The 14,698-nt window shown below is 50.2% G+C and overlaps 1 protein-coding gene across 1 annotated transcript; it reads right to left on the bottom strand.

Moving 5' to 3' along the window:
* Nucleotides 1–5,012: 5,012 nt before the first annotated feature.
* On the bottom strand, nt 5,013–5,948 carry LOC101590454 (olfactory receptor 4D11). The gene has a single exon (XM_004646905.1). It carries the CDS (start codon nt 5,946–5,948, stop codon nt 5,013–5,015), a length of 936 nt encoding a protein of 311 aa, XP_004646962.1.
* Nucleotides 5,949–14,698: the final 8,750 nt, after the last annotated feature.

Here is a 14,698-nt window from a genome sequence, read left to right as displayed (position 1 = left end):
GTGGGGGCGCTGCGGGGCTGGCGGCCGGTGAGCCGGCTGAGTGGAGGCGTGCTCCTCTGGACGTGCACGTGCCCACCGCTTGGAAGAGGTTTTGGCCCAGCGCTGTGCAGGGCACGAGGCGTGCACACTAGGACCACAGAAGGCAGCTTCCGGTCATTGTCGCATGCCGCACTGCTGAGGCTGGCTGTCCAGCCCCCAGCCCAGGCGTCTCCCTTCTGCCCACTGGGTCTGTCTGAGGGCCTCGGCTGAGTGCGGCTGCGCTGTCCTTGTGGTCTGTTTCCAACTCCTCTGCCTGGGCCAGTTTTCTTTTTTGCTCGAGGGCTTCAGCTAATTCATATGTCTGAAGATTCAGAATATTTGTGCTCACATACCTGCTTATTAAATGATCATATTTTTTCTATGCAGTTCCAAATATAGCTGTTCGTATTATAAACATTTACCAAAAAAAACAGTCATCCTCAATGAGAAATTGTGGTACCTGGAATTGGGCCCCAGGACAGGCAGGCTCATGTTGTTATTGTTGTTTTTTGATGGCTCATTTTTAAGGTCTCAGCATTATAGACATGTGAGTAGAATAACGGGATTCTCTCTCTCTCTCTCTCTCTCTCTCTCTCTCTCTCTCTCTCTCTCTCTGTCTGTCTCTCCCCCTCTCCCTCCCTCCCTCCCCCCTCCCCCATCTGGCTTTGTTCTGCCATATGTTTGTGGAGTGATTCCGCTGCTCACTTGCTCTCTCCTGAAGCGTGTCCTATTTACGGGAAATAGATATTGTCATCATCCTGATTTTACAGCAATGAAACAGAAAGAGAGGACATGCCTTAAGAGAAAGTAGCTGTATGTCTATCCTGACTATTTTGTATATACATACATATGTATATATTTCACTACAAAATGATCATTTATATCCCCCTTTTTTGTTTAGTTTTGTCAGGATGGGTATTCCTTTGCCATTTAAATATTGTAGGTGTGTGAATTCAGCAAAATATTACAGTTTAATCCAGTAGTTCATAATAGTACTGGGTTATCCGTAGGAGAAAGATTTGCACTAACAGTGCTTGGACAGGATATCATGTCTGCATCTTGTACTCTGAGTAAGTACTACGAAGACAACAATATGCAATGTATTAATTATTGTAACTGACCCACTAACCTGTTTTGAAAGTGTCTCAGTGCTATTTGTTTCTCAATAAAGTTAATTTAAAAAAAGAGGCAATGGCTGTCCCTTGAGCAAGCTAGACCTTCCCCGTCTCCCATAGTGAAACGGAGAGTTTTCTTCTCTGCTTCCCAAAGACCTCTGGCTTTGGCGGGAACACCTCGTGGGCTTCCTGAAAAGTCAGCGCCAGTGGCTTCTCTACGTCTCGGTTGCTCACGCCCCAACACTAGCTCTCCGTGTGGGAAACCAACCCTCTCCCGACGCTGCCCAATGTCCCAAAAGCAGGACCTCGGGAAATTCTGTGTTTCACGTCCAGCCTACCTCAGGGATGGAGACTGTCACCTTCCTCCTGAAGACGGGAAAGATGGGGACACACACGGGTGTGACTTCTGTTCTCCTCCAAAGCCTTGGCGCCTGCCCTGGTCCCCGAGCCACCGCCCAATTCAAGATCAGCCCAGGGAACACTGCCGGGGATGAGGGCGCCCGGAGTGGCCCACAGGGCGCAGTTCTCCGGGGAGTCCGTCAGCGTCACTAATTGCCCCCACCTCACCTCTGTCCCTCACCGCCTCTCCGCCCCAGCTATCCCTGCAGGAGGCTCCTGGAGGACGCTTCCTTTCCTCTAGGGGAAGCCCACAGCACCGCGTGCTGTGTGCCCAGAGTTCGCTCGGTGACCCTCGCCGCCCTGCAGCCCGCCTCTTGACCAGACTCAGCTTTGCGGTCAGCTGGCGGGGTAGAAAGGCAGCCCCGGAGATCTGAGGCCCTGGGGAGATCTGAGGCCCTGGGGAGATCTGAGGCCCTGGGGAGATCTGAGGCCCTGGGGAGATCTGAGGCCCTGGGGAGATCTGAGGCCCTGGGGTGCCGCGAGCGACTCTCAGGGACAGGCTGGCGCACCTCTGCTGACCTCTGCCAAAAGCAACGCGGACACTGGCGCTGTGCAGCTGTTCCAGTTTCCCCTCAAGACCCGCAGTTCCCCGGAATCTAGGGAAGGAGCGCGGTGGCAGCCCCTGCCGTGCACGACCTCGATCGCGCCATCGGTAGCTGCGGCAGTTTTCCGGGGCAACTCAGGGACATTTATCATTGGCACGTTCGAAGCCGCCGCAGCACAGCGATCCCGGCACGCCCGCTTCTGGCAGCACAGCTCAGACAGCGGAGCAGCTCAGATGCCCGTCCGCGGATGAGCAAAGAAGCGCCCGCTGAAACGTCCCGCAGGAGGAAGCTTACTGGGCCATAAAGAAGGCTAAGTCGGAGCCATTTGTGGAAAATTGGACGAATCTTGAGACTGTGCAGACGGAGGAAGTTAGATGGTGCATAGCGGGCTGGGTAGACGGCTCGGTGGTCTAAGCGCCTGCGTGGCAAGCGCCAGGAGCCGGGTTCGATCCCGGGTGCCACATGCCCTGCCAGCCCTGGGTCCCCAGGCGCACGGGCGGGGTGGTGCACGCCTGCAATCCCAGTGCTGGGGAGACTGAGACAGGAGGCCACTAAGAGCCCAGGCTGTGCAGTGAGACCCTGTACTAAATACACAAATAAATGATTTAAAATATGGTGCGCAGTTTCTCTCATATGAAAAACCCAGTGATAACTAAACTAAAGGATAAAATAATGGCTATCCCGTGAGCCACAGGGCTAAGTGGACTAGACCCAGACTCCGGAGCGATTGCGGAGTTTCACTTATGTGAGAGACTCAAAATACACATAAACAGCGAAGGGAGACGAGAGCCAGCGGCCCGGGCCAGGGAGGGGTACCGGAAGAATTCAGCTGTGCCGGGTGCGCCCGCCAGCGCTGTGAAGGAACGCGACCGTCAGGTACCGCGAGCCTGTGCTGAGCAAAATCTGAGCAGAAAAGAATTAAGTGGAGAAAAAAATAAAAAGGAACGAACGGCAGACTTTGTGGTGGGAGACGGGGTAGAGGAAGGGGCAATCTTGGGGGAGCAAAAATGATTAGAATGCGTGACTCCTGCGCGGAGGCCCGCAAGTCAGTGTGCGTTGCACGTATCACAAACCCAGGCCAGCGCACACTAGGGAGTGCAGCGCGTACACGTGCTTCGAAAGCTGGGTGAGGCCTGGATTGAGGTCAGCCCGCAAGTCAGTGTGCGTTGCACGTATCACAAACCCAGGCCAGCGCACACTAGGGAGTGCAGCGCGTACACGTGCTTCGAAAGCTGGGTGAGGCCTGGATTGAGGTCAGTGCTCTAGCGTCTTCGCCAGTAGCTTCCAAACACAGGAGAGCTCGGATAATTCCGCTGCTCATCGCGGTACCAGGGTTAAGCTCAGGACTTGGCGCTTGCCAGCAGGCACTCCTGCGCTGAGCTGTATCCCCGGCCCGATCTGTTTTCTGCAGTACTTACAATCAAATTCACAACCTCATGCTTGCCAGGCAGACATCGTGCCGCTGAGCTGTCCTCAGCCTGCTACCCGCCAACTGGAAGGAACAGTCAAAGCTTCAGTCTTTTTGTTTTTTCCTCCTTTTAAATTTTTTGGCCAATTTTTCATGCTTAGACCTGGTAATCTGAACATCTAATTTGAAGACAACAATATTCACTATAACAACCAATGTTGAATTCCTATCATTTTGTTCAATGTACTATTTCTAATTATTTTATTAGTTTTTATTTTCTTAAAAAACATAAACAGTAGAAAAATTATTAAAAGCCTCTCAATTTATGGTACGTATCTATCACAGGATTACAGCGCACGTTGGTAACATAAGTAACTTTCATTTGTAAACTACACCTTGGTCCGGCTAGTCAGGATGACGGATTTAAATGGGAACGATGCAGCCCCACTCGCGGCCTCGTGTGACGCAGGCCCAGCGTGACCCCGCGTACTGGCCATCCCTCTCCCGAGTGGCCGCATCGGATTGTGCCCTGTGTCTGGACGTGGTCTGAGGAAGTCACTGGAGACGGTCACCAGGCTGGGCTCCTGGGATGCTTAGCCCCTCGGGATTACGCTTCCGAGACGGTGACCTTCAGACTCGAAAGGTCTTGGGGCCGTTGGATTCTGACATAGAGACAAAACCCGATGAGAGCCAGAGAGAAGGGGGACGGGGAGGACGCCTGGGTAGGAAACGGGCCCGGAAAGAGGGGCTTCGGCAGGAGCAGGGACTGCCCCCCACTACCCGCCCCCCCGTGCGGGCCCCTGAACGCATGAGAAGGTGACCCTGCGGCCGCTACGAGCGCTGCTTCCGGGCTGCTTCTGCTGCTAAGACTTCATCGTGTATTTAGGACTTCTTAGCAGCTCGTGGGTCTACGTGGAACTTACGGAGCGGTAGCTTCTTAGTCTGTGGTAAGCTTGTCACGCCCGCGCATGTGTACCTCACAGGCGGTGAGGATGCAATCCTTCTAGAACAGGATTACACTTTGGTGTGGCCAGAACGCTCAGCATAAGGAATTACGTTCATGTGGTAGCCAAACAATGCGCTGTGTGTCCAAGTTGTCTCTGTACTGAACTGGGGCAAGGCCTTGAACGAACGGCGCTTTTGTTTCCTTATCTCCTGAAGAAACAGCTGAACTATTCATAAGATAACGGTCCTGAATGACATATTATTGCTTTGGGCTTTGAGAGAAAATGCAGCAGGCAGCCCAACGCTATAAATGTATTTCCTTCATGCTGAACAGAAACCTGGCTTATCAGTTACTTATTAATTTAAACAGGAAAATGGATGGAACCTAGGAAGTGGAGATGGTTATTTATTTATCTTTTTTCCTGGTACAGGGAATTGAACTAATGACCTCAGGCTTGCCAGGCAGGCACTGTCATTGAGCTGCACACCCAGCCCTGTGTAGGCGGTTACTGACAATGCGATCGAGTGCAGGACTCTGTGGAGAACAATGAACTAGTCCTTGGGAAGAAGATCTAATGCTGTTTATTCCCTTTCAGAAGGTCTAAGCCTTCTCCTGAGTCTCTGCATGGCCGACTTCATCTCCTGGTTCCGCAGTGTGTAGATCAGGGGGTTGAGCAGCGGGGAGATGACTGTGAAGGTGATGTGGATGGGCTTGTCCGCAGGGAGGGCGGTGAAGGGCCGGGCGTAGACGTAGATGCAGGGCACGAAGTGCAGGGTGACCACGGTGACGTGGGCGGTGCAGGTGGAGATGGCTTTCCTCCTGCCCTCGCCTGTGTGAGACTTCAGCATCACCAGGATGACCGCGTAGGACACAAGCAGGAAGACAAACCACAGTTTGGTGACCAGGCCATTGTTGGAGATCATCAGGAGCTCCAGGGCAAAAGTGTCCGTGCAGGCGAGCTTGAGGACCTGTGGGACGTCGCAGTAGAAAGTGTCCAGAACGTTGGGTCCACAGAAGGGCAGCGGCAGCAGGAGGGCCACCTGCACGATGGAGTGGAGGAAGCCGCCCAGCCAGGAGGCCGCGATGAGGGCCGTGCAGCGCCCCCTGCTCATGATGGTCACGTAGTGCAGGGGCCTGGAGATGGCCACGTAGCGGTCCAGGGCCATGACAGAGAGAGAAAAGACGTCCGCCCCGCCCAGGAGGTGGAAGAAGAACATCTGGGTGAAGCAGCCATCGAAGGAGATGGTCTTTTTCCTTGAAAGAAGATCTGCTAGGACCTTGGGCGCAGTGATGGAGGAGAAGCAGATATCGAGAACGGAGAGGTTGCGGAGCAGGATGTACATGGGGGTGTGAAGGCGGGTGTCGCAGGTCACTGTGACCATGATGAGCAGGTTGCCCAGCAGCGTTACCACATACACAAAGCACAAAAGCAGAAATAAGACCAAGCTCAGGTCTTGGGACCGAGTAAGGCCCAGAAGTATAAACTCTTTGACTCGGGTGTGATTTCCCACCTCCATTGAATCAGATTTCTAATCCTTGTATGCCTTGGGAAAGGCTGAGGGCATTGTTTCTGCAAGTGTCCCCTCTCCCATCACAAACCCAGGCCTAGAGTCCAGGGACGGGGCCCGAACATTCAGGACGTCACACAGGTCACTTTCCCACGGCTACTACTTGTATGTCCAAAATCACACTGTGTTACGCAAGCGTGCATTTCAATATTTTTCTTCTGTAGCATACAGATATTTTTGGAAATGTAAATATCATGTTCTAAGTAGATAAGTTCTAAGACTACAATAGACAGAGGTGAACGCTAATTACTCAGTCAGGGACTGTTGGTGGGACAAGAGCTGTGACAATCGAGCTAGGTTTCTATAGGGGTAAACACATCTATTTGGTGTGACCACAGCGCTTTGTGTTTCCCAGGAGTGAATCCCCTGCACCTCAGACCCCCGCTCCATTTACGTGGTGCTAAGGCCCCTCGGTGCCTTTTGGGTTGAAGTCTACAGAAGTGCTCCCGCAGTCCCCTTTTACATTACAGATTTAATTCAACGATAAATTAGAACATTTTAGCTAGGTGTGTCCCTGGGTTTAATCCTCAGTACTGGAAAGCAAAAGGAAAGAAAAATTAAAATGTAAAGTGACAAAATCCTCCCCTAGTGTTCTGTTCTTCTTGAAGGACACTTCATTGTTTCTGGTTTTCCTTTGGATTGCTTTATGGTCCCAACCCGTGGGTGGTGAGCAGCTTCTTTGCTCTGGAAACCCATGCAGCAGTCAGAACTTCTCTTCTGCTCGTTGTTTTAATTTCTGTTTTTTTGTGACACCAGGGATTGAATTTAGGACCCTGTGCTGGCCAGACAAGAGTTTATTCTACTGAGCTATCTCCCTGGGCCCCTTTAATTTCCTTTTTAAAAATTCGCTTTTAATGCTGTGCTGGCGTTGCCCCCGCCCCTGGGGCACACTGAGGTGGCAATTGAGACTGGGCGTGGTGGTACGCGCCTGTAATCCCAGCTCTTGGGAGGCTGTAAATAGGCAGATCACTACAAGTCTGATCTAGTTGTGAGACCCTGAACACCCTGTAGACCCTTCCCTAAAATACAGAAAAATTAAAAAAAATTTTTTAAAAACTGAGCTAGCATCGACATGTGTACACAATAGTGTACACTTTGATACATTTGACATAAGTACACACTCGTGACTCCACCAGTGCAGTTAAGATAGTGAATGTATTTACCCTCCCGAAGGTAAGGTAAAGGGTGACCTTGTGACCCTTTATAATTTGTCCCCTTGTCCTTTCTCAGACAACCACTGATCTATTTTCTGCTAAGAGACTTTAATTTGCATTTTCTAGGATTTTGTATAGATGAAATCTTACTGTATGAGTTCTGCTTCTGTCTGACTCTTTCAGACGTGGAATACTGCTATGGGTTTGTTCGTAGTGGCTATTTTGTTCTTTTTTTACTATGCAAATATGCTGTAGTTTGTTTATCCATTCACTACTCGGTGAATGTGAGGGCTATTTTTAGGTTATTTATTTATTTATTTGTTTATTTATTTATTTATTTTTGGTGGAACCGGGGATTGAACTCAGGCCCTTGCGCTTGCCAGGGAAGCACTTATTCCACTGAGCCATCTCCCCGGCCCTATTTTTAGGTTTCAACCATTACAGAAAAGCTGCTAAGAACAATCAAGTAAGGTCATGTTGTGGACCTATGTTTTCATTTATCCATGTAAATAGCAGGAGTAGAATGTCTATAACTCTTAAAACTCATTAATAAGAAAGCAGCCTAATTTACGAAGGACAAATGATGCTTCCATAAGGAGATACAAGCATAGTAAGTACACACTTGAGAAGATATTCAGCATCTCCTATTACTGGGAAAATTGAAATTATACTCATGGTTATGTCAGTCGCCCTACAGTATCATTTTTCTTTTCAAGACAGGGTCTTCTCATGAAGTTCAGGCCGGCCTTGCGTTCACTACGTAGCCCAGGTTGGCCTCGAGTTCACTACATAGCCCAGGCTGGCCTCAAACTCACAATGATCCTCCTGTTTCACTCTCCCAAGTGCTAGGATGACAGGCATGCACCCGGCCACACTGTAAATTTCGGAAACATTTTACCCTTCTTAGAACAACCAATGACATATTTGGAATAGGCAAAGATGTAAGAGACTGGAACACTTGAGGGAATTAAAACCAGTAGAACCACTTTTGCAAAAACTTTTTTCTTCGGTTGAATTTTTTTTTTTTTTTTGGTAAATTCTTCATTTTTATTTTGGACAATTTTTGTTGTTATATTCATTTAAGTTTGTGAATAATTTATTTACAATGTGCAATCTCTAAAAAAAATCACAATAAAGCCATGAAAATAGAAAAAAAAGAAATTTTTCCTGATAAAAGCAAGCTAAGACTATGAAGGATACAGAAATGCCTTGATTCACAAATACTTGTGTTCACAAACAATTTGGATTGCAAATGCAAGTGTCCTGCAGAATTTTGCTTCTGTTTGCAAACTCTGCATTGAGTGATGAACAGAACTATGATTATCTTTCCCAGACTCATGGAACAAATTAAGCTCACGAGCCAAGGTTGGTGAATTCACTTTTAATTCTTTTCAACTTTTCTTTGCATTAGTATGTGGTGTTTCCATTCCTCGTGGGGAGCTGGGGCACGCACACACCACATCTCAATTCTTTTCTCACGCCGTTCCTCTCCCCTCTCCTCTCTCTTCATCGCCTGGTTCCCTCCCACTTACCTATTTCTGTCTCCTTATTTCATGTACTATCTGTCCTTTCGCATATGAGAGAAACCTTGCCAGACGTCAGCTGGTCCGTCTGATCTGTGTCCTTGGTGTTAGGGCCTCCTGTGTCTCCATTTGCTGCGGAGGACCCACATTGCTCCTGGATGGCAGAGGAGCACTCTGCTGCGTTGGAAGTTTCTAGAACATTAAAGAGCGACTCACCACACGCTTCTGTCGCTTCTGAGCCCCTTCCTTTTTTCCCCATGAACCCTTGAAATAGGCCTCGCTTTGTTCCTTCCTGCTCGTGCCGCCTTCTTTCCATAATCAGGACCGAAGGGCAGCAGTCAGCTCCCTACCGCTTTCGAGGGCTTTTCCAGCTCCAAACTGGGTTCTTTCCATCTAGCTTGCTTTCTCTTCAAGTTGTTTTCCCTCTATATGGGATTTTTACCCAAAGTTTATTTAATAAAGAGAAAGTAGAACTCAAGCTACTGAGGGCAGTGAGCAGCGGTGGGCTGTGGCATCACCCGGCCCGTGCGGATCCCAGCTGGGCCCTCTCTGGTGCTGCCTGGGGCACCTCGCCCTTGGGCTGGGCCTTCACACTGGCCAACTGCAGGAAGTCGCATCTCTTCATGTCGCTCTTGGGAGAGCAAAGGAACCCAGCTGGGTAAGGCAGCAGCGCCGGAGGCACCGCCTGCCTCAAGTAGGTGAGATTGCGTGTGTGCCGCTTAGAGAAACTCCGGGCTATGAGCGCTCTCTCTCTCTCTCTCTCTCTCTCTCTCTCTCTCTCTCTCTCTCTCTCTCTCCACACACACACACACACACACACACACACACACACCCCTTCTTCAGATATGCAAACAGTCTTTCAGAGGAGCTGGACACTTCCCATAACCTGCATGCTAAAGTACACTGTACTGAACACTATCAGAAATATTTTTGTTTCAGGGACACAGCATCCTAGAGGACTAGGATGACCTTGAGACTGCGCGTCGCCTGTTTTCTGGTTTGGAATCACGGGAGCTCGGCGGGGAAGGTGCTCAGTGCAGGGGCTCCGTAGCAAGAGCCCCTGTGTGAATCAGTCCCTCCCTCCTTTCCTTCCTTCCTTCCTTCCTCTATTTTTCCTTTGTTCTTTCTATCTTCCCCCCTCCTTGCTTTCCCTCCTCATTAGGAATTAAACCCAGGCCTTGTACATGCTAGGCATGTGATTTATCACAGAGCCATACCCCAGTGTTTCTTCTCCTTCTCCTTCTCTTCCTTTCCCTTCCCTTCCCTTTCCCTTCCCATTCCCCTTCCCCTTTTCCTTCTCCTCCTTCTCCTTCTCCTTCTCCTCCTTCCCCTCCCCTTCCCCTTCCCCTTCCCCTTCTCCTTCTCCTTCTCCTCCTTCCCCTCCCCTTCCCTTTCTCCTTCTTTTTCTTTTCTTTTTTGGTACTGAGGTTTGAACTCAGGACCTTACGCTTGCCAGGCAGGTGCTTAGTTGCTGAGCTATCTCCCTGGCCTTGTCTTGTGCCTTTTGTTTCTCTCTCTCTGTCTCTCTGTCTCTCTCTGTCTCTCTCTCTGTCTTTCTCTCTCATCTTTTCTGAGGGTTTCACATATTTATTTTATTTTACTTTGAAGACTGACATTTAGTACAGGAGTTACCTTTCTATATTTGAGTCTGAGGAGATCCCCAACTTGGAGAAAAGATGCCTGGGAAAAGTCTCCTCTTGTCCCACTGAAGAAGCTCTGGAGAACAAGCGCAGCCTGCTCCGCAGTCCCACACTCATGTCCACATCTCGTTTCCTGGTACCCTCTTCATCATCTTGTCCTCTGCTGCCTGTTACTGAAGCACCCCTGTGGAGCTCATAGGACCTTATGTGCAGCCAGAACGTGCTTCTGTGCCTTACGGGTCACACCGGTCACGGAGTTCTCATGCTTGCTTGAGAGCCCTGACGTCACAAGCACACACACTCCCATCAAATTATGTATCTTACTTAAAATCTTCAGGCTTCTTTCTGGGACTCCAGTGTCTCAGGCAGTGATGGCAACCGCAGGGCTTCGGAAAGTTCTGCTGAACAACCCTCCGCAGGCCGCCGGCTGCCCCTTGGTGTGACAAGGGGCAAACTCGGGGAATAACGTTTTCTCGCCGCTTCCCCACGGATTTGCAGGGCTGCGTCACACCTACCGACTCTCCAGTCCCAGAACGGGTGTGAGATTACCATTGGGACTACAATGGATGCGGCTGCAGAGAAGCCCTGCGGACGGTGAAGCTATTTCAGCGGGAATAATTAAGAAGTCGCGCGACACAAGCTCTGAGGAAGGCCCATTCTGTCGTGGGCCTGGAACCCTCTCCAGGCTGCCGAAAGCGCAGCTTCCCTCACGCAGTGGCTTCAGTAGGAAGAAGCTATGTTCAAACACGTCCTGGTGAATGCTCTGGTAAACCCCAAGAGATGTGCTTGTGGGCATAAGTGGGCGCCTGCTCGGGCCAGCTGTGGTGCAGCGAGTCCAGCCCCCAGGCATAGGGTCCACCACTGAGTCCCCTGTCCTGTCACATGCCCAATCAGGTACAGGAAGAGCGGCTCCCTGCTTGTATAAATAAAAATAAAGCCGAGTGAAACAAGATAGCAAAAGGGCCAGCGAGATAGCTCGGCAGACTAAGCACCTGCTTGGGCAAGTGCAGGGACCCGGGTTAGATCCCCGGTCCCTCACGCTGCACTGGCCCTGTCCCCGGCTGTGCTGAGCTGGCGACAGAGTCTCAGTATGGTGGCGCACACCTGTAATCTTAGTGCTGGGGAAGCTGAAAACAGGAGGCTCACTACGAGTCTGAGCTGCACAGTGAGCCCCTGTGCCAAACACATTAAAAAAGAAGACGACGATACCAAGATGGCCCTGCAGGGAGCCTTGCGATTCAACAGGCAGTCCCGCTCGGCTCTCTCCTGTGGCCAGAAATCCCCCTGAACATCGCCGAAGCCCAGGCCCAAGTGCTTCTCTAGCTGCAGCCAGAATGGAGTTTAGCATGTCCTGCTGCGTCTCTGCTGAAAAGCACCAGAGTGCACAACTTGCAGCGCTAGCTTTGAAAACCTACTTCCGTCACCCGCTGCAGTGTGCAGGACTAACTACACTTGCACAGCTCCATCCGGGTGTCCGTCTCAAAGTGAGAAACCCCAGTGGCTGCTGCGAATACACAAGTATACAAGGGAGCCAAAGCGACTTCAGACCCCCCAAGGAGCAGCCCAGCAGGACGTCGCTTGGCATGCTGCTAGCCAAGGGTCTCCCTCACTGCCCTCTGCTCTCCCTCAAAGGCTTTAGGGGAAAAGCTAACTGAAGCAGGACAAAGCAGGCTGCAGCCGTGCTGCCCCAAGAGCGCCCCGTCTCATCTGCATCAGGACAAACTTTCTAGAGAAACGTCTTGGAAAAAACAGGAGCAGCATTTGTTGGGACTCCCACGGGCCAGGTCCTCTTTAAAAAGTCCACTTTTAATTTTAAGGTACATTAATAAAATGTTGTCAGCATATTATGAGGTTCTTGTAGCTTTACATGTGAGTTCCCAGTTATCATCATTACAGTATATTTATCCCAAATAGTGGGCTAAATGTCGACCAATTATTTTGAAATAAATTCCATGCTTTATTTAGATTTTCTTAGATTTTGGTTTATGTCCTTTGCTGTTCCAGGGTCACATCTAGGGCACACTACATGTAGCTGTCAGGTCCTCTTAAGCTCTTCTGGATTGAAGCAAGTTTGAAAACTTCCCTCAGTTCTGATGGCCCAGAAAGCACTGGGAGTCTGGCTCAGGTCTTTTGTGGGCTTGGGTTAGGCTGATGGTTTTTCTCACTGTGGACAGGGGTTGTGGGGCTTTGGGAAGGGAAGCTGGGGCAAGGTGCCATTGCCGGACCGTCACATGAAAGGGCGCACACCATGGATGTGGTTATCATGGGTGCTGCTGACTCAGAAGAGCTGGCCAAGAGGTGCCCGTCAGGACTGTCCAAGTCACCCACTAATTCTATGCCTCCTCAAGTGTCAAGAATTTGCATAAATCACATGGAATTCTTCTGCATGTGACACTTGGTCACCCTCTGTTTTACTAATTCAGTTGTTTATATGAGCGTGGGTGCATGGATATGTGTCTTATACTTTAGGCAATAAGCTAGCACTGATAGTGTATTCTGTGGCCCGGGCTTCGTCGCCTGTGGCCACTGGGAGCAACTCGACCAGCTCTGTGCTGCTCAGCACAGCCCTGTTTCACTTTTGAGCATTTCCTTGCTTTTTAGCACCAGGAGACGCGCTGGGCTTATTTTGTGTATTATCCACCCCTGCTCTAGGCTCAGCCATTTCTCCAAGAAGCCCTGCTTCTTTTTCTTCAAAAATGATGGTTGTTTAACTATTCATAAATAGAAGCAACACAAATGATAATAAATCAAAATAAAATTAAGAAAAACCCCTTTGACACTTTCTAGGAGTGACCATTTTCAGATACATAACTTAACAAGTACAATGTCAATTTTATGGCTTGATCTGCTCTCCCCGGCTTTGGCTACGGGGCTTTCTGGGAAGCTCGAATTCCTGAACCGATCTCGTGGCCGTGCTGTTTCCGACGTCGTGACAGTGATGTTTGCGTGTAACTTCCGCCAGGAAGCGAAGTCCTATTCTGCAGGAGGCTGAGCAATCGGGATCCTCCTGCGGGGTGAGTCCCTGCTGTGTGACAGGGAAGCACCAGGAGGGGGGATCAGGCCAGAAGGAGGAGTACAGAGGAGCGAGGCAGCTGCCCGAGGCCTTCCTTCCGGCTGGGCCGCCTGCGCTCCCTGGGAGGCAGAGGTGGGCAGGAACCTGGCTGGGCTCCGTCGGCACATCCCGCTGGCTCGGCCCCCAAAGCTTCGAAAACGCCCTCCTCGCGCTGTTAGTGTGTTAAGTCATTTCTTCAGGATTCAGCAACCTAATTGCTTTCCCTACTTTCGTTTCTATTCCACTTCAGTCTATTCATAATTGTACCCTCTGAAGTCCCTGATGAAGCATACATTATTATTTTGCTCTTTGAAATCCCCCAAATGGTTTCTATTCTAATCAGCATGTGAGCCCGAGCGTTCTGATGGTCTCACAGTAGATGGTGACGACCGACCCACGTTCCGCTACCTGTCTGACCTCGGCTACTACGTCCTCCTCCTCGCACCCTTTGATCTACGTTACAGTAGGGGCCTGGCAGAGTTCTGTGTCCTCTGGGTCTTTGAATATCTGATTTCCAGGCTGAGATGTATAATGGACATAAATATTTTTGTAGTTCAACAATTTTAAGATTTAGGATTTTCCTCTAGCCACAAGGGGAGAAACTTCCAGAATAGCCAATATAATATTTAAGCAGTAAAACATACAAATAAAAACCAAGTTAATGTGCTGAACAGCGCTGTCCAGGTTGTTCTGTTATGCTTTAGTGCACGCACGTGGGGTGCTTGCTTTTGCACTGCTGGATGCGACACCCAACACCTGCATCTTCAAGAAGGAGAGATTTGTCTTGGCTTCTGTCTTTAGTTCCAGGCTCCAGGGAAGAAATAGGATGGGAGAGGGGCTGGTGGAGGAAGTGGTGCTTAAGCCATGGAAGGAGAAAGAGAGAGAGAGAGAGAGAGAGAGAGAGAGAGAGAGAGAGAGAGACAGAGACAGAGACAGAGACAGACAGAGAGACAGACAGACAGACAGACAGAGACAGAGACAGACAGAGACAGAGAGAGACAGACAGACAGAGACAGAGAAACAGAGACAGAGAGACAGAGAGACAGAGGCAGAGAGAGACAGAGAGACAGAGACAGAGACAGAGAGAGACAGAGAGAGAGAGACAGAGAGAGATAGACAGAGACAGAAATAGAGAGAGGGAGCAACCATTGAAAAAGAGTAGCCATGGCCCTCCGCTATCCCATGGCCGTGGGCCTCAACAAGGGCCACAAGGTGACTAAGAATGTGAGCAAACCGAGGCACAGCCGCCACCGCGGACGTCTCACCAAACACACCAAGTTCGTGCGGGACATGATCTGGTAAGTGTGCGGCTTCGCCCCCTATGAGCGGC

The sequence above is a fragment of the Octodon degus genome, unplaced genomic scaffold (assembly GCF_000260255.1).
Source record: "Octodon degus isolate 3935 unplaced genomic scaffold, OctDeg1.0 scaffold00283, whole genome shotgun sequence".
Classification (NCBI taxonomy): Eukaryota; Metazoa; Chordata; class Mammalia; order Rodentia; family Octodontidae; genus Octodon; species Octodon degus.
Note: the sequence above shows the minus strand (reverse complement) of the source record. Positions and strands in the feature narration are given on the sequence as shown.